Source organism: Trachurus trachurus, assembly GCF_905171665.1.
Source record: "Trachurus trachurus genome assembly, chromosome: 7".
Taxonomy (NCBI): domain Eukaryota; kingdom Metazoa; phylum Chordata; class Actinopteri; order Carangiformes; family Carangidae; genus Trachurus; species Trachurus trachurus.
In genome coordinates, this window is record NC_139901.1 from 30,251,162 (window position 1) to 30,275,172 (window position 24,011).

The 24,011-nt window shown below is 42.5% G+C and overlaps 1 protein-coding gene across 1 annotated transcript in view; it reads left to right on the forward strand.

Annotated features, from left to right (window-relative positions):
- The window catches only part of LOC310988997 (segment polarity protein dishevelled homolog DVL-1-like), a 42,288-nt gene extending 20,043 nt beyond the window's left edge, over positions 1-22,245 (forward strand). Inside the window, exons 4-15 of the mRNA XM_083975838.1 lie at positions 2,165-2,283; positions 8,651-8,789; positions 9,596-9,689; positions 9,886-9,955; positions 11,116-11,255; positions 11,782-11,858; positions 13,107-13,174; positions 13,301-13,378; positions 13,503-13,637; positions 15,053-15,220; positions 15,372-15,587; positions 20,996-22,245. Coding sequence (XP_083831964.1) covers positions 2,165-2,283; positions 8,651-8,789; positions 9,596-9,689; positions 9,886-9,955; positions 11,116-11,255; positions 11,782-11,858; positions 13,107-13,174; positions 13,301-13,378; positions 13,503-13,637; positions 15,053-15,220; positions 15,372-15,587; positions 20,996-21,612 — 1,921 coding nt within the window. The 3' untranslated portion in view covers positions 21,613-22,245. The remainder of the gene's footprint in view (positions 1-2,164; positions 2,284-8,650; positions 8,790-9,595; positions 9,690-9,885; positions 9,956-11,115; positions 11,256-11,781; positions 11,859-13,106; positions 13,175-13,300; positions 13,379-13,502; positions 13,638-15,052; positions 15,221-15,371; positions 15,588-20,995) is intronic.
- Positions 22,246-24,011: the final 1,766 nt, after the last annotated feature.

Genomic DNA, 24,011 nt, shown 5'->3' on the forward strand with positions numbered 1-24,011 from the left:
ACTGTGTGTGACTGTGTGCATGAACGCATGAACGAACGTGCGAGTGTGTGATTATTCATGCAAGTGTGAAGTACATGTTGCACACGTGGCTAAGTGTGACAGACAGACTGACTGACAGGAGAGTTTCTCACCGGCCTCAGGTTTCCTGCTGCTGCTGCTGCTGCTGCCGGCGGCAGCGAGAGTCCCTTAACCTTTGGTGCCCGAGGCCACAGAGTCTCCAACAGCCCCCCCCCCTCCTCTGACAGAATAACAATCTGCCCTCCAGCCCCCACCCACCCACCCAACTAAACCCCACGTACACCGACCGTCTTATTGCTCAGCCCACACCTGATCTACCTCTCCTCTTTTTTGTCTGTCACTCTCCCCTGTCTGTCGGTCTGTCGGTCTCTCTCAGGCGCCATCTGGGCCTTTCAATAGGTCTCATTAATGCAGGTATTGTCCTCTCAGGGTGTCTGGTCATTAATGACACTTAGTGAAAAACACATCACATACCACAGAACAATGAAACTGCTATTTTGGCCAGAGGGACTGAATTTGAAACAGAGTTATAATAATATGAGCTCCACCACCACGTCTCTCCCTTAAGGCTGAATGAATGGCAGATGAACTGATATCAGAACAGACAGAAATACACTGTAGCAGGGGGATTAAGCTCAGGAGCGTTGGTCACAAGCTGCGGAGAGAGAGAGAGAAACTGTGTTTTGTACATCAGCATGAATCCAACTGAATGTATTTGTATTAACTGACACAGTCTCCACCATAATACATTAAAAAAAATGCCTGAAACCCAAAACACTGGCCCTGAAAACGCATGAGAATAAGCTGCTAAACCTCTGCTTAATGCATGTGAAACGTCTTATTGCCAGATATTGGAAAAGTGTTAATTGTCCTTCTTTGAATATGTGGATTAATGAACTTTCTTCTTGCTTAGCGATGGAGAGACTCACATATACAATCAAACAAAAAAGCCACATTTTTCATGACATATGGAACTCATTTACTGTATCATATTTTTGGAATCAAGACCTGATTTACTAACTCCTTAAATCGTACGGTACCCTTTTAATTTAATTTATGTTGGTTTTGTATTATTATTTGCTTCTGTTGTCTTTTTAATGTTACATACATAAATACTATCCTTTTCTTCTTCTTTTTTACACACATGCATACTGTAGGTATATTTTGAGTATATATGTATGTTTCTCTCTTTTTTAAATTAATTCATGTATTTTTTCATTTTTCTCTCTCACTCTCCCCTATTTATTTCAGTTAATTATGTAACCTCTTTTACAGTAACTAGATGAAAGGCAGGTGTACTGTATTGTTTTTTTGTGTTTTTGTTTTTCATTTTCTAAAGGAAATATCATTGTTTTTTAACTGATGGCTCCACGTTCATGGTTGAGGGGGAGGGATGGAAGTTGTGTAAAGACTAAAAATCAATAAAGATATGTGTTAATAAAAAAAAGTTAAACGGACAACGAGGAGTTTTAGAAAAGCGAAGCGTTTTCACACTACATTTATGAGCCTCCGCGCACCGTGAAATTCTTTGACCGGCGCAAGACAGACTCATGTTTTCATTCATCAAGAATTAAAGTCAGAGGTTCGAAGACGATCCCATACCGTCGTAGTTCCCACCATAAACGGCAATTCTGCGGCGTTATTCTCATGACTCGCCACGAAACCGAAAGTAAAGAAACTCTGGTTGGCTCGACCAGCATTTCCACCACCACTAATAATAACAAAATAACGATAGAGACAAAACGATATATTTATCGAAAATGGAGCCATTAACAAGTGTGGGTAACGTAGATTCATCCACATTAATATGAGACTTTTTTATAACCAAATAGAAACTCCTCGTTGTCCCTTTAATTTTTTCATTTTTCTCTCTCACTCTCGCCTATTTATTTCAGTTGATTATGTAACCTCTTTTAACTAGATGACAGGCAGGTGTACTGTATATTGTTTTTTGTGTTTTTCATTTTCCAAAGGAAATATCATTGTCTTTTTTTGTTTTTTAACTGAGGGCTCCAAGTTCATGGTTGGCGGGGGGGAAGTTGTGTAAAGACTAAAAATCAATTAAGATATGTGTTATTTAAAAAAAAAGGAAAAAAAAAAGAATCCGACTGAAGTTTTCCGACGTGTCTGTGTGTGTGTGTTGCAGCGCCAACGCGGTGAGCAGTCGAGATGGCCTGGACACGGAGACGGGCACGGAGTCTCTCCTGAGCCACCGCAGAGAGCGAGAGAGAGAGCGGGCGCGGAGGAGAGCGAGAGAGACGGAGCGTGAGTATTATCAGCCAGGAACAGACGGATCCTTAAAAACCCAATTATCTTGTCATTTCCAAGTTATTACATTTCAGTGCCTCTAACTTTTCCGACTCCATAAAAAAATATGTAAAAAAAAAAAAAAATTGGACGGATAATTGACATGTATGAAAAAAAAAAGGCCCTCAGGGATCACATGGTGGTGCACACGCATGGCAGTGGGGTGACCTTTTGGGTTTTTTTTTCGCTCAAACCCAAGAAACACACAGTCAGATATCCCAATTCTCAGAAGAGGAAAGAAAACACGGAGCGAATAAGTTCACCGCGTGTCAGACGTTCGTGGAATCCACTGTCTTGCCCAATAATTGTTCTCCTCTTTCCTGTGAGTGTGTGGCTCAGGTTTATGGTCGCAGGCTGTTTTTCCCACTTCTGCAGCCACACACACTCTCCTCCACTGCCACTGCCTCTTGTAAAAGGATTAAACCGCTGTCAGAGGAACGCTGGTGTTTGGTGAAATATCAGAGGAGATTCTGTTCCAGCCATTGTTGAGAGTTAAATCCTGCCATCTGCAGTCTACCTGGAAAAGAAATTGTCAGGCTCTTCCCTTAGCAAAAAGTAGTTATACTTGAAGTTCATTTTATTAAGTATGCTTGAGTATAAGTATAGCAAGGACCATGTACTTGTAGCATATTATAGAAAGAAAGTATAGGCCTACTAATTTAATACTTCTTCCGGCTAAACTGGAACATTTTAAGTTTATAGAAGTATACTTTATAGGTAATTTTAAGTTTACAAAAGTACACTTTCAAGTATAGAACAAGTACACTCATCTATATACTACCAGTGTACTAAGTATATACTTCTAGTGCAGTGGTTCTCAGCCAGGGGTCCGCGGACCCCTACACACTAAAAACAGTTGGGTTAAAAAATAACCCAATTTTAACCCAACTGCTGGTTCAAATAAGGACAAACCCCTTTTTTGGGTTATTTTAACCCAACAGGTTGGTTTTTTTTTTTTGACACACACAAAAATAACCCAATTACTTGAACAACCCAGGAATTGGGTTAAATTCATAGCCCTATAGAGAGCCTAAGCGGAAGCAGGAAGTAACGGCGCCATGGGACCTCAACTCTGAAAAACTCGCCATTCAAATGAATGGGACTGAAAATTTTATTTCGTGATCCGATTGAATTGTGTCATGAGAAAAAAACATGTCATCTACCTGTTTAAAACATCACGTTTCATCCCGAGAAATCAGAAGTTTATCATAAAACGGCAACAGAAGAATGTATTTAGTGTGAAGACGCTCTACGGACTACAGATCTGTGTCACCAACTGACACAGGAAAGGGCGGCATTTGGTGTGTGACGTCACCTACGCGACTTGTAGTCTTTCTGGTTACGGATTCTACTGAATTTTATTTTACAATACTTTTACAACAAACGGCTGATTTCTCGGGATGAAACGTGATGTTTTAAACAGGTAGAGGACAGATTTTTTTCTAATGGCACAATTCAAACGGTTCACGAAATAAAATTTTCAGTCCCGTTCATTTGAATGGCGAGTTTTTCAGAGTTGAGGTCCCATGGTGACCGTTACTTCCTGCTTCCGCTTAGGCTCTCTATAACCCCGAAAATGGGTTACACTAACTAATAACCCAAAAATTAAACTCAACACCAATAACTCAGAAATTGGGTTACAGAAATAACCCAACATTTTTTAGTGTGTAGTGGCCCGTGGTGTAACTGCAAGGGGTCTGTGAAAATATCCGCCGAACCTCTCTGGCACAAGTCAATGACTTGACCTTATTCTGTACTTGGATCAAGATATACTAAGTATTAGTACTTTGTGGCAGAAAGAAGTAAAAAATATACTAAAGTACAAGTATAAGCTTTAGTATTAAAATATAAGTGTAAGTCTAAGTATTAATGTACTTAGTCTTAGACTATTCTTTATACTTTTCAGTACAAGCCAAGTATACTTCACTGTACTTTTCTTAAGTATATAAAATATAGTTTATAAAAAGTACATTTCCAAGTATACTGCCTCAGTGTTAGTATAAAATGAGTATACCTGTAGTACACTTTAATAAACTACTTTTTGCTAAGGGTCCACTACCTCTTGTAAAAGGATTAAACCGCTGTCAGAGGAACGCTAGTGTTTGGTGAAATATCAGAGGAGATTCTGTTCCAGCCATTGTTGAGAGTTAATCCTGCCATCTGCAGTCTACCTGGAAAAGAAATTGTCAGGCAAAAAAAAAAGCCCCAGAGAACTGTTATCAAGCACAAACACATCTGCTTTGTTGTTTTGGCATTTGACTGAACTGAAGCACTTTCTATTAAAATCCCTTTGGTCAAAAGAGGAGGAGGAGGAGGAGGAGGAGGAGGAGGAGGAGGACTGCTTTGCTTTCTCCCTGATCCCTTCAGAATAAGTGCTTCACAGGCTCAGTTCAATAATGCTGTATGAGAGCCTGACAGGGAACGTCGTCCACATGCGAGCAGAGAACAGGATATACTGGTGCTGCAGGAAAAGGTGTGTTTTGTTATCGTGATAATCAAACCTGCAATATTTTGAGATATCCGCCTCCTTCTATTCCCGTCCACAGCGATTTACTTTTTGTTTTTCTGTTGTGTTTTTGTTGGCAAAATGAGCTGGTTTTATGGCAGGAAGCAATAAAGAAGCTCTGATGCCGCTGTTTGTACCCGCAGCAAAGCCAGTTGTCTTTCTTTCTCTCTCTCTCTCTGTGTGTCTTCTCCTCTTCACAGCGAAGCCTGGGCTCTTTGCATCCTGCGCTCCAGGCTCATTAACCAAATACTCATTAATTTATGTGGTGCAATTAGTATCACAGAGTGCAGCATCAGGTTGGGGTTGTAGGAAGAGTAACTAACTGTCTTTCTTTCTGGAAAAAAAACAAAAAAAAAACAAGATTTTAACTTTATTCTAACAGCCACGCAATCACCGTCCATTGATTTCACCGCGATCGGACTCATCGTGCTTTTATTTTGACATGTTGTTGGCATCGAGTGCATCAGATCCAGCGCTGCCAGCTGCACATCTGGCTGCTTGGTGGTGCTGGGTGATAGGGAAATACCTCAAGTCGAATGAACTTTGCATCTGTCTGCCATCCCATCCTCGGTCGGTGTTCACTGACCTCCACACAGATAAGATGCTGTTTGACAGATAGAAAATAGAGAATTATTTAAGGATCTCCTTGTGTATTCCTCTCTGTTTTTCCACACACATACACACACAGTTTTCTCACCTTGCATTTCCCTCCTTCTCCTGCTGGTTTGTTATCTCTAATTAAAATGAAACCATCGGGATGGGAGGGGGGGACTGGGTGCGTCCCTTGTGGTCTACATATTTGCAGCTCGTAAATCTACCAAAACCCAATGAAATGCAATTCAATTTGGCTCAGTGGATGTAGCCTCGCGCCACCAGGCTCTATAGAGAGGAGGAGAAGAGCCTGGTGTCTGTTAACTCTGGTTCCCGTCCTCTAGCGCAGTGGTTCCCAACCTTTTTCTTAAGGGACCCATATTTTTACCATTGTAAACACACAATTGTGTTTTTAAAAGTACAAGTTCTGAAGAATATGTTGTAATTTTACACAGGTTTTTCTCATTGTTCCACACACGCTCTGTTCCTCGTGATATAGGCCTATAATTTATTTATCTATTTAAATACACAAATAAATGTTTAATGTGGCCCTTGAATTTAGTTGATTTTGTCACATATATGAATTAAATGCTTAGCCTACTCATTTATTTAACATTTTAATTACATTAAAATTATGAAACCCCTTAAAATCAAGAGGGCTTCGCGACCCCCCCTGGATCTTTGGCGCCCCTTTTGGGGGGTCGGGCCCCCCAGGTTGGGAACCACTGCTCTAGCGGATCCGGAAATCATCAAATTCACCAAAGTAAAAGTGTTAACCAACATAAAACGTATAAAATAGACATTGACACACACAATAGACATAAAATAGAACTTGTAATACAATAAAAGCAAAAGCTTAACTTAATGGCTCGGGGACTTTCTTGTAAATTATATTCCTTAAATTAAAGAGTTTCACCGCATTGATTGATTGATTTATTAGCTTGGTGCTTTTATTTTGACAGAAAGGCCTGTGTCTCTCTTGATTTATTAGCTTGGTGCTTTTATTTTGACAGAAAGGCCTGTCTCTCTACAGTGGATGTGTGGACATATGAAGCAGGAAGGCCCCGCCCACTTTTTTTTTTTTCTTTACCTCGCTGCCTGCAGCACTGAAGCAGCAGCAGCAGGAATTTCCCTGTCACCTTATACACACGCTTCAAGTGATTCTTGACACTGGATGTTTCACAGCGATCAGTTAAAGTGTTCAACCCCCCGGTAAACACACACATCCCTCCTTATTTCTCTGTGTGCTGCTGCTGCTCTTGTTGCTGTTGTTGCTGCTGCAGCGTTTGACAATGAACGGATGAATAATGGAGCAGTTGAAATTTTTAGGAGGGTGAACAGGTGTAAGACCCCGAGGGCACGGGGCGCGGAGTTATGGGATATGATCTGTTTCGAGGCCGCGAGGCGCTGCGCATCTTAACCTGTTGTAAGACAAGACCCTGGTGTTGAGTTGTTATTACACTTGAAGCAGGGAACATATAATACCCCAAAAAACAAAAAAAAGTGGTGGGGAGAGGGAGAGACAGAAGAAAAAACAAAAAACAAGCGTTGCCATTACATTAAGCTTGACTTTATGCCGGGGATTTCAGGGTTGAGGTCAGACTCAGAGAAGACTGAGCTAAGCCAGAGCACTTATGCTTGTGTTAAAGTATTAACATAAAGCACAAACACAGACAGAGGGAACTTTAAACCGTCCTCGCTGATGAAAAAGCGTCTTCAAAACAATTTCTGTGAAAGTGTTTTTCTGCTTTTTTAATAACCTGATGGTGTTTTTCACCTGAGGCAGCGATGGGATGGAAGAGGAGAGGAGAGGACAGCGCAGCATCTCAAATCCCATATTATCTCTCTCTCTCTCCCTCTCTCTGTGTGTGTTTTGGAGAATGCACTCGTCTGATTGGTCAGAGGCAGATTACCAGTCATTCTATAGTTGCACGGCATGTGAGGGAGGGGGCAGGCAGTTCAGACAGGCAGACAGGCAATACTTTCCCCCCTGACTCTCGGCTCAGTTTCCCTGGGCATCGGATGAGAGCGCTCTGTCGGTGAGAGGGATTTGTCCTTTATCTTTTTTGGAATTTATCTTTTATATGTCACAGGTGGTAGTTTCTTTTCTTTAGGACTTTTGTTCCTCAGATTTAGTCTATTTGTTGTGAGTCTTTGTGGGTAATGTTGAGGAATAATCTATTTAAAGTTGCATTGATTTTCCTTTACAGTAATAGAGTGATAGAGTCTGTATATTTATCTCCTTTAAAAGGTCAAGCTGTATGTGAATAGAAGTGACTTTTCTCTCACTTTTTGTTGCTCCTCATAGAGTATCAATACTTATTTCCTATTTTTATCACTGCCTGTGTTGTAGATAAGCCGTGCAGCCTGTCAGCAGCCGGTTGGCCAACCAGCAGAGACCGTCGGGGGCTCACAGGCTCAGAGTTTGAGGGAAACGAGTCGACTAGCACAGACGCAGACGCAGCAGCAGCAGAGCAAAAACAAAGACGCAGATTTTCAGTCTGACTTTGTGAACCTGCACACTTGTTGTTGTTGTTTTTTGTGTGTTTTGGTTTTGTTTGGTCTGGAGCGTGGGAGGAAATATGCTGGATGGACGGTAGCTCGGCATTTGGTGAGGTTGAGTCGGAGGCGGAGCTACGTAACAGAAGATGGGAACGACCACATTGCTGGAATGTTTCGCTCGGCGCTCTCGGCGTACGTGCTGGCTGCCACGCCCTCTCCGCCTCTCGAGGCCTTTCCAGCCAATCCGCTGCTACCCCGAGACAGCGCCGCCACGCTGGAGATGTACGTATGGAGATGGAGATGGAGACGGAGGAGGAGGAAAACGCTGCAGCTTTTGTTTTATCTTTTCTGCCAGTGGAAGTGATGAGTTCATCCACGCTCAGCCTGGGGATTATAAAAATACATCCCAGGGAATTGAATGGATTTTTTTTTTATATAAATATTTCTACAGTTTTACAGTAAAGTACTGAAACCAGAGTAATCGTTTCATTTATGTCACTCTGCCCACTCTTTATCTGCTCCCAGGCCTGATTGAAATCCCACTTCTGCCTTTCAGTTCGCGTTTCCATTGATGACTAAATCTCCTCCTCTCCTCGTCGCTCTCACTCTCTCTCCCGCTCCGATCTGATCTGATCTGACCTTCCGCAATAACCAACGTGACCTCCCGCCTGACTCACCGCTGCTCTGCTCTTCTCTCCATCTCTCTCCCTCTCTCTCTCTCTCCAGTCCCTCGCATCAACGGTCACTCCAAATCAGAGCGCACCGCCAGAGACTCGGCCATGGGCTACGACAGCGCCTCGGTGATGAGCAGCGAGCTGGAGTCCAGCTCATTTGTGGACAGTGAAGAGGACGAGGACGCCAGCAGGTAACGTTACTAACGGCTACAACATCCACAGCCCGGCTCTTAACCCTCCTGTTGTCTCCTCCTGGGTCAAGGAAGGAAGGAAGAAAAGAAAGATGAAGATGGAGGAAGAGGAAGAGAACAGATTGGGAAAGAAGGGAAAGAAGGGAGGAAGGAAGTGAAAAGGATGGTGGGAAGAAGGAAGGAAAGAGAGATGGGAAAAGGGAACAGATTGGGTCAAGGAAGGATGGAGGGAAGAAAGAAAGAAAGAAAGAAAGAAAGAAAGAAAGAAAGAAAGAAAGAAAGAAAGAAAGAAAGAAAGAAAGAAAGAAAGAAAGAAAGAAAGAAAGAAAGAAAGAAAGAAAGAAAGAAAGAAAGAATGGGAACAGATTGGGTCAAGGAAGGGAATAAGAGTGGGTGGGAATAAGGGAGAAAGGAGGGAAAGAAGGATGGAGGAAAGGAGGAACAAAGAAAGGAAAGGAGTGGAGGAAGGAGGGAGGAAGGAGGGATGGAGAGACAGAAGGAAGGGAGGAAAGAAGGACCAATCGAACAGATTGGGTCAGTTTGACCCAGGAGGGAAACAGAAGGGTTAAATCTGCAGCGTTTGATTGTTTCTGCAGTAAAAATAATTAACATTTTTAAATATGTGTTTGCAATGGGAGTAACACTTAATAGAAATGCAAACTTCAGGTATTAAAATCACTGAATTATTAAATACTGCAATTACTTTCTATGCACTGCAAAAAAAAAAAAAGAAGGGCTTCATAAATCTTGACATTTTATGGCCAATTACTGATTCTAAATGAACTTCTGGTCTCCGTCTGTTCCAGGCTCAGCAGCTCCACCGAACAGAGCTCCTCTTCGCAGCTGATGCGCCGACACAAGCGCCGGCGGCGGAGGCACAAAGTGGCCAAGATCGACCGGGTGAGCATCAGCAGCATCAGCAGCAGCAGCAGCAGCTTCACCTCCAGACACCAGACACATCACCGGGCCCACGCTCAAATTGAAATTGACGTTGAGCGTGAGAAACAGACGAGGGAGCTGATTGTTATAGACGTTTCTGCCGCTGTGACTTCACTGTGCTCCACTTAACCCGTCACCTCCCTCTGCTCTTCCTCAGTCTTCGTCCTTCAGCAGCATCACAGACTCCACGATGAGCCTCAACATCATCACCGTCACACTCAACATGGGTATGGAAAGATTTTATACAGTTTCAGGTCTGGAAAAGTATGGAAAGTGGAAACTATTGTACTATGGAAATGTATTTATCTTAATACTTATCTGGGTTTGGTCTTATCTGACATTATTTGGGGTTTAGGGATGTCACGATTACTTGTTTTCACAATTAACCACGGTATTTAATGCCACAATTAATTAATTAATTAATCGTCATGATACCTAAATACTGTCACTTTGCAAAAAAAGATTATGTGGGAACCATATAGGTAGGCAGATAAGCGCCAAAATAAAGGTAAATGCACAGATACTGGGTTAAATTACATTAATGTGAATTTACCATTGAGTTGGTAAAGGAATTTAAATGTTAGCCTGTCATTTGTAAGAAAAAGAAATCGATTACGTAAAATTAACTTAAACCTTTGCTATAGATGACAATTAATGACTGGGGGATTAATAATTGGTCCTATATTAATAGATACTAAATGATTTTGTGTAAATCGTAATGTGTTCATAGTTAATATGTTGACTATATTTGATTTTACACATTCAGTGTTGTGAAATTAATTAATGCATAATCATCGTGATAATCATAATACCGTGATTATTTCCCTGACAAGAAAATCTAAAATCGTTACCTCCCTATTTGGGTTAATTATTTTGCTCTAGCTACAATCTCCTGGCAATTATTTGGTGACATAATGGCATAAAAATTCAGAATAATGCAAATAAATGATTAATTGCATGATTTATTTACATGATACACAAAATTATTAGAATTTTTTTTACTGCTGCATTCACCTGCAGTCGGGCAGACGGCCGTCGGTAACAAACCAGATGTCATTTTAGTCACAGAAGTCCAGAGAAAGCCGGTAAAACGTGGGTCGGGTAAACAATACGACATCTCCATGACAACAAATTGTCACGTGTATTGTTTTGCCTCGTGCTGACGGACCACTTGTTTACATAGAGGCTTGTTCATGCCGTTAACGTGCAGCGGCTGTCGTCCGTCTGCCGTCTGCCCGATTTCACGTGAATGCAGCATGAAAAATACGATTGAGTTGCTCGTTGCGATATACAACCACAACACTAGATGGGAGTAATTCCTACACAATGTACTGTACCTTTAAATACACACTGTGTTCTGACTCGTTCCCTGCTCTTCCCCCAACAGAGAAGTACAACTTCTTGGGTATCAGTATTGTGGGTCAGAGTAACGACCGGGGAGACGGCGGCATCTACATCGGCTCCATCATGAAGGGCGGAGCGGTGGCTGCTGACGGCAGGATAGAGCCCGGAGACATGCTCCTCCAGGTACACACTACACACACAGGCAGATGTTTCTGCTTTTACAACCTGTCATCACGGCCTGTTTACAGTAAATATCCGTGTTTGATCCAACGACAACCTCAAACACCTCTGCTTTACAGTGGGGAAGCTCCACATCACACTTACATTACAGTATAGAGAAGTGGCCGTGTTTCTATTTGAGGTTTTGTGTCCTATTAAAAAAACCTGTTCCGTCACCATGCTCTCTTTTGTGAAAGTTGTGAACCTGCCTCTCCTTTTCCTTCCTGTTATTGCCTCTCTCTCTTTTTGATCCCTGTGCAGCAGCGCTCCACCCAGCATGCAACACACCACGGCTGATTACAATTAGCTGACCGCTCCAACGTCACACAATATATTTGGCTTTGTTGTGTTTATCCTCAAAAAGAAAGTAGCTTAGGATGTGCAGGAAGAGATTTTAAGGGGTTTTAAAACACCCGAGTCCTCTGTAGAGCTTTAAAGTCAATGTTTAAATACATACTGTAACGTGATTTCTTTTCTGTCTGTCAACCAGGTGAATGATGTGAACTTTGAGAACATGAGCAACGACGACGCCGTGAGGATTCTCAGAGAGATCGTTTCGAAAACTGGGTAAGAGAGCGTCTTGCATACAGTTTCTGATTATTCACCTCTTAGTAGCTGCAGATCACGAAAATAATCTTTTGAGGCAGTAACTCCGTTCAAAAAACTTCACTTGAAAAGCAAAAACAAAGTTAGGAGATTCACCTTGGGCTCTGTAACCTTGTCTGTAAGCTACGTGGTTGTGATGCCACTAGCAGCATGTTTAAAGGATCATTTCAACATTTTATAAAGCAAAACTACTACACAATATCAATATGTCTCTTTCAGTGTGATAGTATAGGATATGAAAATATGGATCTATAATATAATATAAAGAGTATACTATATGGCTGTTGTAGTAAATGGTGCTGAAATTGAGGAGTGAGGAAGCTAAAAATTATATTGGTTTTTCATTGTGTTGTTTCGTTTTTGTTTTTGTTTCTTTGGTTTTTGCTTTTATTATGGTCTGTACAGTATATGTAATTCTGTCGGAACACAGGAAGAATAGCTGTGGTTTTGCTGCAGCTAATGGGGATCTTACAGTAATAAACTAAACTAAGCTGTGATCATACACTGAATCGGACAGGGTGCCTATTATTCAGTTAAGTTTAACTTTATTGTCACATATAATTACAAGTAATTACAGTGAAATTCTTACGTGCCTTTGGTCATTGCATAACATAAATAGAGATACAAGAATATAAAAGAAGAAAAAGAGAAGAATATTTAAAAACGAAAGAAGGTGGTATTAAATTTTAATAGTGAAATGGCAACCAATATAAAAAAAGAAGAATGAAGAATGTAACAGTGCATATCTGTACGTATACGGGTATTTTTAAATTATTAAAATCATATCATATAAGGAATTAAAGAAAAAAGTCATGACTAAGTTTGTCCCTTCAATTGATCTGTAGTCGTCTGATGACTTTGCATTCAGCCGTGCTGTGGTTACACCGGTTTAATACAGTGCGCACTGTGCTGAACACACTCACCCTCTGTAGTATGAGTATGAGTATGCAGATTATCTGCTGATGTCAGCCAGCGTTGACCTTTTGCAGAGTGGTTTTCCACTGACGGATTTCCATTCATGCATGAAAAACAAGAACTGAAACACGTCACTCAGCTATTCAACACGTGACGCGTTTGCGGCCGAGAGTGATGTGGTTAGACACAGTGGATATTAATGTGCACTATGTTCATACTATGTGATGTGTTCACTGCTGTCTGTTGCATTAAATGACCTGAATTAAAACCGTTTTTCCTTATGTTCTTCTCCAGTCCTATTAGTCTTACTGTTGCCAAATGTTGGGACCCGTCTCCTCGAAGCTATTTCACCATCCCGCGTGGTAAGACCAACACAAGAGCTACTTTGTGATCACATGGATCCATATCGACCAGATCTGACATGTTTTCATTCAGTCGTTAACTTAGCACTGGGACTGCAGGATGGTTAAACTGTGTCATTTTTGCAGCTGAACCTGTGAGACCCATCGACCCAGCAGCCTGGATCTCACACACCACCGCTCTGACGGGACCTTACCCACACTACGGTAAAAAATTAACCAACCACTGCCTCTGTCACACACACACACACATCCTTCAGACATCCTGTGTGTGGCTTTTATGAGAACCTTAACAAATGCTCATATGTGTCTTCTCGAAAAAATCTTGCAGAATTCGATGACTTGCCTCTGTCTGCGAGTAAAACAGACATGGCCACCATCGTCAAGGTGATGCAGCTGCCCGACTCGGGACTCGAGATCCGAGACAGGATGTGGTTGAAGATCACCATCGCCAATGCAGTCATTGGTGAGAAAAGCTGAGCTGTGTGGGCATGCACTTACCTCTGTTTCTTGTAGACAAAGACTTTTTTACTTGTTTACTGTAAATAGTGCAGGTTGTTTGCAAACTGCACTGATCCTGGTGCAGAAACTCTTCAACATTAACACACACAAATAACGGAATAAAGGAATTCATCATCAATCAATTGGTAATTCCTGACAAGCACAGAGCTGAAATACAAATGTCAAAGCATCATTAAAAATGAAATTCAGTCACTGACTCACCCTCATGCTGATGAATACTCCGGAGTAGTTTTTTATTCCTCAAAGTGCATCTGGAGACCCGGGAGGCCGGTTCGTAGTCCAACGAAAACTTCATATGAGAGTCAATAGCGCCCGACACAAAAACATCCATAAAACTACACAAAAAGATTTGGTAGTTACAGTAGTTACAGCAGCAACATTCACATGTCATTCATTGCATCAATAAAAAAAGATAAATAAACAGCTCTATCTAGAGAGTTGCAGACCTGAATATAAAATTAATGTAACTCCCAATAAACTAATAAACCTACAAGTAGAAATGCAAATGCAATACATATAAATAAATACATCAGAGGTAAAACACTAAAACTAGTTAATTGTAATATTCCTCCTTACAGCTCGTCCACTGCAATCCAAGTGTCCTGAAGGGAGATAGTCCAGAGTTTACTTGAGACAACGTAATTTAGGACATTTTTACAGCCTAAACAGTCCTGTATTGAATTTGCCTGGTGCATGCTCTCGCATTCACGCGGTGAACGCATGCATCCAGCCCTGTTTAGGCTGTAAAAATGTCCTAAATGATGTTGTTTCCAGTAAACTCTGGACTATCTCCCTTCAGGACACTTGGATTGCAGCGGACGAGCGGTGTGGAGGAATATTAAATGGATTTTGTGTAGTTTTATGGACGTTTTTGTGTCGGGCGCTATTCACTCTCATATAAAGTTTTTGTTGGACTACGAACCGGCCTCCCGGGTCTCCAGATGCACTTTGAGGAATAATGACTGAATGACATTTTTTGGTGAACTATTCCTTTAAATCTGTGATTACATACTTGCTCTTTATTACAATAACATGCATCCTCCTGATCTCTGTTTTTCTTTCCGATCAACTCTTTCAACCAAGTTTCAGCTGATTATTATTATTATTTTTTTAAACCTCATAATAATCTAAGACTTGAGGCTGCAACGTGTCCTGCATAGTTTGGACCTAAACTTTGACTGGAAGTTTTAGTTTTTGCTAAACTGTGCTGCTTGTGTAGCCCGCTCGCTCACTGTGGTCACTGTGGTTGTTGTTGTGCATATCACGAGTATTTTTAGCATCTGTTCAACACATTAGAGCAGCAGCAGGAGCCTACAGTACATGTCTCTCTCTCTCTCTCTGTGTCTGTTGCTGTGTCAGGTGCTGACGTGGTGGACTGGCTTTACTCCAGAGTGGAAGGATTCAAGGACCGGCGGGATGCGAGGAAGTACGCGAGCAGTCTGCTGAAACACGGCTACCTGAGACACACGGTCAACAAGATCACCTTCTCCGAACAGTGCTATTACACCTTCGGGGACCTCTGCCAAAGTACGGCCCCTCTATCCCTCTCTCCCTCGCAGCGTGTCAATAATGCATCCTTATGTGGCCTGTGAATAGAGGGATTGTGCTGAACCTCCTCTCCTCCTCTCCTCCTCTCCTCCTCTCCTCCTCTCTCTGCTTCTGTTTCCTCTCCAATAAGACATGGCATCGCTCAATTTGAACGAGGGATCCAGCGGCGGCGGCTCGGAGCAGGACACCCTGGCACCGCTGCCTCCCACCAACAACCCCTGGCCCCTGGGCGGGCAGCCATTCCCCTACCCGCCCTTCCCCTCGGCGCCCCCCAGCTTCCCGCCAGGATACTCAGACCCGTGCCACAGTTTCCACAGCGGGAGCGCAGGCAGCCAGCACAGCGAGGGTGAGCGATGAGAAGAAGGAGGAGGGGCAAGATGGGCCCTTTTTGAGTTGTTTTTCCATCAGCCTTTTCATTAATTAATTAATGTGATAATTTGACTCAACATGCAACATGACATTATCCCTAATCTCAGTACTCCTGACATATGACGTCAGGTATTAAAGGGACATTGTGTAATTTCTCCTGGTATCTATTCACGAAAATCGATTATTTGGTTCAAAAGTCTGTTTTTCATTAAAGGGATAGTTCACCCAAAATTGAAATTTCACTCATTATCCACTCACCCTCATGTCGACCTCCATGCTGCTCGTATGTAATGTCCGTCTTGTATTGAAGCCCCGAAATGCGAAATTGTCCCGAAAAAAATTACATAAGTCTATATTTCAAGCTTTTGTTGTTGTTTGTAGCAGAAGCTCCTCTTCCCAGTTCGTCCAAATTTGACGAACCGGGAAGAGGAGCTTTGAGGAGCTTCCGCTACAAAACAAGCTTGAAATATAGACTTATTAAATTTTTTTTTTAATTTTTTCCCTGTAACTCAGAGAAGCCACGGAGGACTCTGAAACTTCTCCCAGCCCTTAGTCGACATGAGGGTGAGTAGATAATGAGTGAAATTTCAATTTTGGGTGAACTATCCCTTTAATCAGTAATCCCCCCCCATCAACAAAGTGAAGTGTTCCTTTCAGCTCTGAATGAGCCGTTCATATCATTCATATCTCCATGGAGCGGGTAAGCTCGGTGCTGCTGCCATGTGGTGTCGCCATGTTTTTACGTTCAGTGGCAGCGTGACGGTAGGAAACCACGGAAACTCAGCGGAGACACCGGAGCTGTCGGCTCAGGTGGAGGTGGCATCTGTGAAAAGTCACCGCGGTAACGCAGTGAGGAGGAATGGAGCGTTACACTGATGCTGCATTCACCTGCAGTCGGGCAGACGGCCGTCGCTAACAAACCAGATGTCATTTTAGTCACAGAAGTCGAGAGAAAGCCGGTAAAACGTGGGTCAGGTAAACAATACCACATCGCCATGACAACATATTGTCACGTGTGTTGTTTTGCCTCGTGCTGACGGACCACTTGTTTACATAGAGGCTTGTTTATGCCGTTACGTGCAGCAGCTGTCGTCCATCTGCCCAATTTCACGTGAATGCAGCATGAAAAATACGATTAAGTTGCTTGCGATATACAGTACAACCCTAGATGGGAGTAATTCCTACACAATGTCCCTTTAATTAATGTGATTAATGTGAATTTGACTCAACATGCAACATGACATTATCTCTGATCTCAGTCCTCCTTTGACATATGACGTCAGTTATTAAACGAATATCTGACTCACGCTAATGTTAGCTCTTCTGGCTCTCTGGGCAGGAAGTTGACATTGGACTGTTTGTTATGATGATTATTTTATTATTACCTAAATGTGTGTATTCTAAAACACGTCCTGTATTGTCAAGGTCAATCATGAGCATCTTGAATCACGCAGCGGACAGCTCTGCAGTACTGGGTGTGTACTCCAAACCAAAAAAACAACAAACAAAAAAAACAAAACAAAACTTCAATCAACCATGTGATTTTACCAAAAATCGCCAGCTTGAAATGATCAACGCCGAGTCCATCCCTCTCCATCAGTTTCTTCTTGAATGATCTTTGGTTTCCATTTTTGTCAATCAAAAAACATGTTGGTGCTTTTTGTGTGGCTGCTGCATGGGTTTGATATCTGCATAGAGGGAGAGTGGAGAACAAGTGTGTGGAGGGGGTTGGGGGGGGGTCTCTACAACAGTGGGTGGCTTGTTGATAGTGTGGCACTATGGTCTGCATTTGTAAAAAAAAAAAAAAAAAAAAAAAAAAGGTAACACTTTACAATAAGAGTCCCTTAATTTACATTAGTTAGTACATTATTAAGCATTAATTAACTGTTTACAGACATATTAACAATCATTATTATGTATTATTTAGGATTAGGAAACACATTAATTAATGTAGCCCATTAGTAAGCAGTTAATTAATGTTTACTACTCAAAAGCTAGTTAATAAATTATTAAATAATAATAAATGTTGAATAATGTAATTAGTTATCATTATGTATACATACTCAGCATTAATTAACACATTTGTTTATATATTAATGCTTAATAATGTACTAACTAATGTTAATTAAGGGACCCTTATTGTAAAGTGTTACCAAAAAAAGCCTGAGACAGATAATGGTAAGTTTCACGTTACCATTTATCAGTCTGATCGTCATTGTTTTGAGTGGTTTCATCCCGACATCGTCATCATTTCTCACTTTCAAGCCGGTTGCCATTCCTTCACTTGTTTTTATTTGCAACCTTTGGAAGAACAGAGATGACAAAGAACAGTGTTTTTTAAAGTCGTACAGTAGCTTTGTTTTCTTTGGGCACGTCTTCCAAGACGACGACGGCGGCTTAGTGTTTTGTGGGTGATGCCGTGCCGTAGCTGCCTGCTTGTTTGAATGTGTGCATGTGTGCATTTTTTAAGGGGCATTAGATTCTCCATTATTATTATTTTTTTTTTTAAAGTTGGATGACGAGAGCAGTGACCGATGAGTCGTGGAGCTCAGGGACGGACTAGATGTAGCCTACAGTTAGCAGCCGGGTGCATTAGTGTGGGAGGGGCTGGGCCGGGAGGTGTGTGTGTAATTCTGTTGTTCCCTCTGTTTCTGCTGGGCAACGGTAGACTGAAGGAGGAGGTAGTCCCAGGACACTGGGGGAACCGGTAAGCCTGCTAACCCCCCCTCCCCGACCCCCCGACCCCCCACCCCTCCTCTCCTCTCCTCCTCTGCTGCTCTCTTCCTGTCTCTACTATAGGGATGTCACGATTACTTGTCTTCACAATTAATCGTGGTATTAAACGGCACAATTAATTAATCGTAAAGATTCCTGAATACCGTTACTTTACCAAAAAGATTATGTTGGAATCTTGAATTGAATTGATTTGAATTGAATACCTTTATTGTCATTCATACCAAGCCAAGGTATAAACAAAATTCAAATTGCAAACCTCCATGTGGTTAAAAACATCAGTGAGGATAAAAAAAAAAAGAAAGACACACAAGCAACAACAGTAAAACAATAATACAATTCAATATTGCACAGTCCTCTAAAGTGCAGCAGTCAATCAATTTTAAAGTGCAGTCAGTCAAGACTTATCTTATCAGCAGATGTGCGCAAAAATAAAGGTAAATGCACAGATACTGGTCCATTTTAACTAACGTAACATTGAATTGGTAGGAATTTAAAGGTTAGCGTGTCATTTTTAATTAGAAATAACCAAAACAAAACAAAAAACGTAAACAGTTAGTATAGATAACAATTAATGACCTGAATATTTCAAATGTTTGAATTTTTTCAAATATTTTGACTATATAAGTACATTTTTACAAGTTCATGGTGTTAAATTGTGTGAAATTAATTAATGCATAATAATCGTGATAATTGTAACACCGTGATTAAGAAAATTTATAATCGTGACATCCCTAGACTCTCAACATTGATCCTCTTTATTCTATCCCTCTCTCTCTCCCTCTCTCTTTCTCTCTTTCTCCTGTGCTCAACATTCTCCACCTGTCATACTGTAGCTTTAAGGTTTTTTATTGTTTTTTTTTCGTTTCTCCTCCGCCCGTCCCATGCGTCTCCATTCGTTCGTCCGTTCCACTTGTATCCTGTGTGTGACTCCTGACGGTCCGTTCTCCCTCTCCTGCACCTCTGGGGCATGTGTTTGTAACTGTGCTGGGAGGTGCATGATGCAGGATGATCACTTGTGCTACTGTATCATTCCCACTGACAGGGGGCGATCATGCACCACTTTTTAACCCAGTACTGTCGGGCTCATTGATTGCAGAGGGGAAAAAGAAAAGAGCGGGGAGGAGGAGGAGGCGTGGGAAGTGTGTGGTTTTTTTTGCAACAGTGTGGTACACCTCTATCAGTGTGACGCTGCAGCTGCGCTTCATCAGCGCTGTGTCCGTCACGGTGACCTTCTTTTTAAATAAACCAAAGTGATGACGCTGTCATTTTATCTTTCTGTGTCATCCAGCGGTGTCTCTCTGATAGAGGTCTATCGTGTTTGTTTGTTTTATATATCTCTAATCTGTGAATGTCTCAGTGTTTGTATGAACTTCTGATGAGGTGAAGCCTCTGGGATCAGTTGCTGCAGGTTCGACGTTGGGGATGGGGATGGGGATGGGGGGGGGGGGGGTCCTTTGAGATAATCATGTTTGCCCTTGACTGTTGACTCTTGCAAGACTTGCATAATAAAACAACCGGTCACACCTTAAACAAAGTGCTGCAGTGTCAGATGACCAATCAATTTTTACCATTCCCATGACCCCTGGACAAAAATGCCAGTTGTTTTTGCTGCAAAAACACATGACTTCTCATACTATGTTTTTATTTTATTATTTTTTATTCTTGTCTATATTCTGAAGGTTTTTACAGAGGGGATTATTGATATATCATTCTTCATACAACATTTTATTCCAAAAATCAAAAACAAAAAAAGCAAAATTTGATTTTTTTTTAGGGCTGGTGACAGTATTTTCTCATTAACAGAGTGATAAAAAGAGATATCCAAAATTCCCCTCTGTGAAAAATTCTGACTCTAATATGTCAACAAAATAAAACAGAAATTTAGAAAGGGGCTTTATCCATTGTTCAGATTTCAGTTCTGGAAATTTAGTGCATATTTCATTAGATATTGCCCCATTTACACATTTAAACATAAAATTTGACAAAACTTTTTTTTTTTTTTTTTTTTTTTTTTTTTTTTTTTTTTAATATATTTTTTATTAATTTTCAACATCATAATAAAACAAGGCAAAAAGGATGGCAAGTCTGCTGCAATGCACTACAAAACTTGTAATACAAAAAATATTTGTCTTAATGTGAGCGATAAACTGTTAGTTAAAATTTTTACCTTAAAATACATTAAAAAAAAACACATAGGCGGAGTTGAACAATTTTGCCCAGCGTGGGTGTTGTAAAAATGCATTACGGGTCCAAAAAATGGACTTTCATTCTGAAACTGGGGACATCCAGAGTTTACCCAGAGATACACCTCCTTGCCAAAAATCAGGCCCCAGTGACCTTTCATTGGACCGTGGGGAGTTGGGAAAAAATGTCCAGGGGTCATCTGAGGAATAACATGATTGATGAAAAGCATTCAAGTAGAGGTGAACTATCCGATGGATGATGCACGTAGCATTAAGCTGTTCCAGTGTATTTTGTTTAATGTGTGACGTCCGGCCTCCATGTGAATCAATAGCAAAAAAATCTGTAGCTGATGAGTTGGAGCTGCTGACTGTGTTTTTTTTTTGTTTTATTTAATTGCTTATTGTGCAAGAGGCGGCTTAGCTAAACTGTCTGTTGTTCTGTTTCTCCTCCTCCTCCTCTCGACAGGAAGCCGAAGCAGTGGATCCAACCCCAGCGCGGGCAAAGGTAGACGCTCCTCCCCGCAGGAGAAGGGTCAAAGGTCAACATGCAGCGAATCAGAGCCGGGCGTCCGCGGCGGAGGAGGAGGAGGGAGGCGCGGCGGCGGCGGTGGAGGCGGTGGTGGCGATCGGTCCGCCAGCCAAATGAGCCATCACAGCCACGCCGTGTCCAACAGTCACAGCCACGCCCGCTCGGGTCTCAGTCACAGTCAGTCGCACAGGAGCCACTCGCACTCGCACTCGCACTCTCATTCGCACTCGCACTCGCAGAACAGCCACCCGTCCTTCACCTACAGCCACGCCGTCCCCTTCACCACGCAGACGCAGCAGCAGCCGGCGCCGGGCTCCTCCTGCGCCCACAGCGAGCGGAGCCACGCCTCCTCCTACGGCCCGCCGGGCTTGCCTCCCCCCTACTGCCTGGCCCGCCTGGCCCCCAACAAGACGACCTCGGTCAGCAGCAGCACGCCGCCCGGAGCGCCTCCCGGCAGAGAGCTGGCGGCCGTTCCTCCCGAGCTCACCGCCAGCCGCCAGTCCTTCCAGCACGCCATGGGCAATCCCTGTGAGTTCTTCGTTGACATCATGTGACAGGACAGGACAGGACAGTGCCTTTTTTTTTGAAAAACAAACAAACTCATCATCATCGAGCACAAAACAAGTCTCTCTTTCCCTTTTCCCCTCTCTCGATCTTTTGCCTCCAAGTTCAGAATGTAGACACCGACTGACCCCGCCTCTCTCTCTCTCTCTCCGTCCAACCTCCACGCTTATCTGTTGATTCCCTCCGACGACGACGTCCACGCAAAAAAGAAAAAAAGGACTACAGCAGGCAGCAAGAGCACACAACGAGACAGAGTCCTCTCACACGTCTGTGGCTGAAAACCCCCTCTTTTGTATTGACGTGACGTGTACAGTTTGTGAAACGTGAGTGGTTTAAGTCAGTGTGGTGACAAGAGAGTGCGTAACTCTCTTAACGTAGGATCTTCTTCTCCTCTGCCAAGACCTTTAAAAACTTTCTGGGTCTGGATCTCAATCCCCCAGACCCAGACCCAGACCGACACACCTACAGGCCCGCGCTTAGGATACACGTTTATTCTGGGCCTTGGATGGAACTTGGACTGGATCTCCTGACTTGTATCTGTGCATACTGAAAAAAAAAAAAAACTTAGCTCATCACACCAAACCTCTGCCTTCCACCCCCCCTCCCTGTTATTTTCTTTTCTTTCAGCTTATTTAAAGGGATACGCCAACATTTTTTTGTGTGTGTCTTGCCTCACTCTCAAGTCCATGACCAGCAGATAGACACCATCCTTTCGACTGTGTGTGCAGTAACAAGGGAGATACGGGCAGAGCTGGCGCACCGCTAATTAGCTTAGCTCAAACACTGGAAGTGTATAGGTAGTGTTAGCCTGCCTCCTACCCGAGCCAAAATCAGCAGTCAGAAGCTGATTTAATTTTAGCTCTAAACTCTATCGAAATTTCAAACATTTTTAGGCGAGAAAGTAGCCGTTTAGCAGTGTCGTTAATTTGTCTAAATACCAGCTGTTTACAATTTTGTTCAGACAAATTCGGCGCTACTCAAGCTAGCCGTTGTGACCAACGCACTTCTGGTTACTTTCACAAAATAAAACACCCGTTGTCCTTTACATACAGAAAACCATGACGATAGAATTTGTGCTTTTACTTTGAAATAGGAAGCTAACCTACCCTCGATGTAGCTAGCTTGAACCAAAATAACCCACCTTTGACCAATCTCGTCCCGTTAGTGGCTCAAGATGCCTTACCGGAGAGTTTTGTCAGCTCTGAGACGAAGATCGGCCCGCCGGTTTCTGTTTAGAGTTGCTGAAGAGTTTCTCTGATGACTTAAGGTGGAGGCAGGCTAACACTACCTATGCACTTCCAGCGTTTGAGCTAAGCTAATTAGCGGTGAGCCAGCTCTGCCCGTATCTCCCTTGTTACTGCACGCACAGTCGTAAGGATCATGGTGTCTATCTGCTGGTCATAGACTCAGGAGTGAGGCGAGACACGAAAAAAAAAATGTTGGCGTATCCCTTTAAGCTCTCACCTGCCAACTACTAAACATTGATCTCAGATCAGTTCACAAACTTCTTCAGCTTCATAAGGGAGACCCTGTAGCCGGCTTGGGAGTTGAACCAGGCTGCAGATTTGCATGACTGTCTCAACTGCTTTAAAGAAAAGAGTTTTATTAATAACGTTTTGTTGAAAGTATTACCATTACCAGGGGGGAGGAGAGGACCCCCCGCCTCTTGCCAATGGTCTAAAGGAAGAATCCGTACACTGGATGATTTTTTTTGTGATGTTATTTATGTGATCATGTTGCGTTGACGGTGTCATACTTTGTCTACCACGGCTGACTGACAGACAATCAGACATCTCCCACCCCCCCCGACCCCCCCTTACCCCCTTTGTGAATCAGTGGCCAGTTCCCACTGTCCTCCTTGCTGTGCTTTTGTCGAATGTATCATTATTAGACCCCGACACTCATCACACTTCGGTTTTTGAAAAGTGAAGCAGATCATCAACTTAAAGGACAATTCCAAATTCAACTCGGGGCTGTATTTTCCTAACATTTTAGGTCTAAAAGAAGGAATCTGAAGATTTTCAGTTTAATTGCTCCTGTTTTGCGGTAGTTGTGTCTGTCCCCGCATCGCCATGGCAGCGATGAATGGGAGCGGATGCAAATTCTGCTGCTTAGGCTGTTTACATCCCTCAAAACCACAATTTTTATCAACAGACAGCATCAGATGGTTACTCAAACATGCACCGAGAAGTTTATTTACTTCAAGCAAGCTGACATGTTTGTAAAACTAGATCTAATTCAAAGTCTGGCGCGAGACCCAAGTTGACGCACTCGGTGTGTTTACGTGCAGTCGGAAGCTCCCGTTTGCGTCATAAGCACAGCAATGTCACCTCTTGACTTGAACAGGAGCAATTAAACTTCTTTTAGACCTAAAATGTTAGGAAAATAC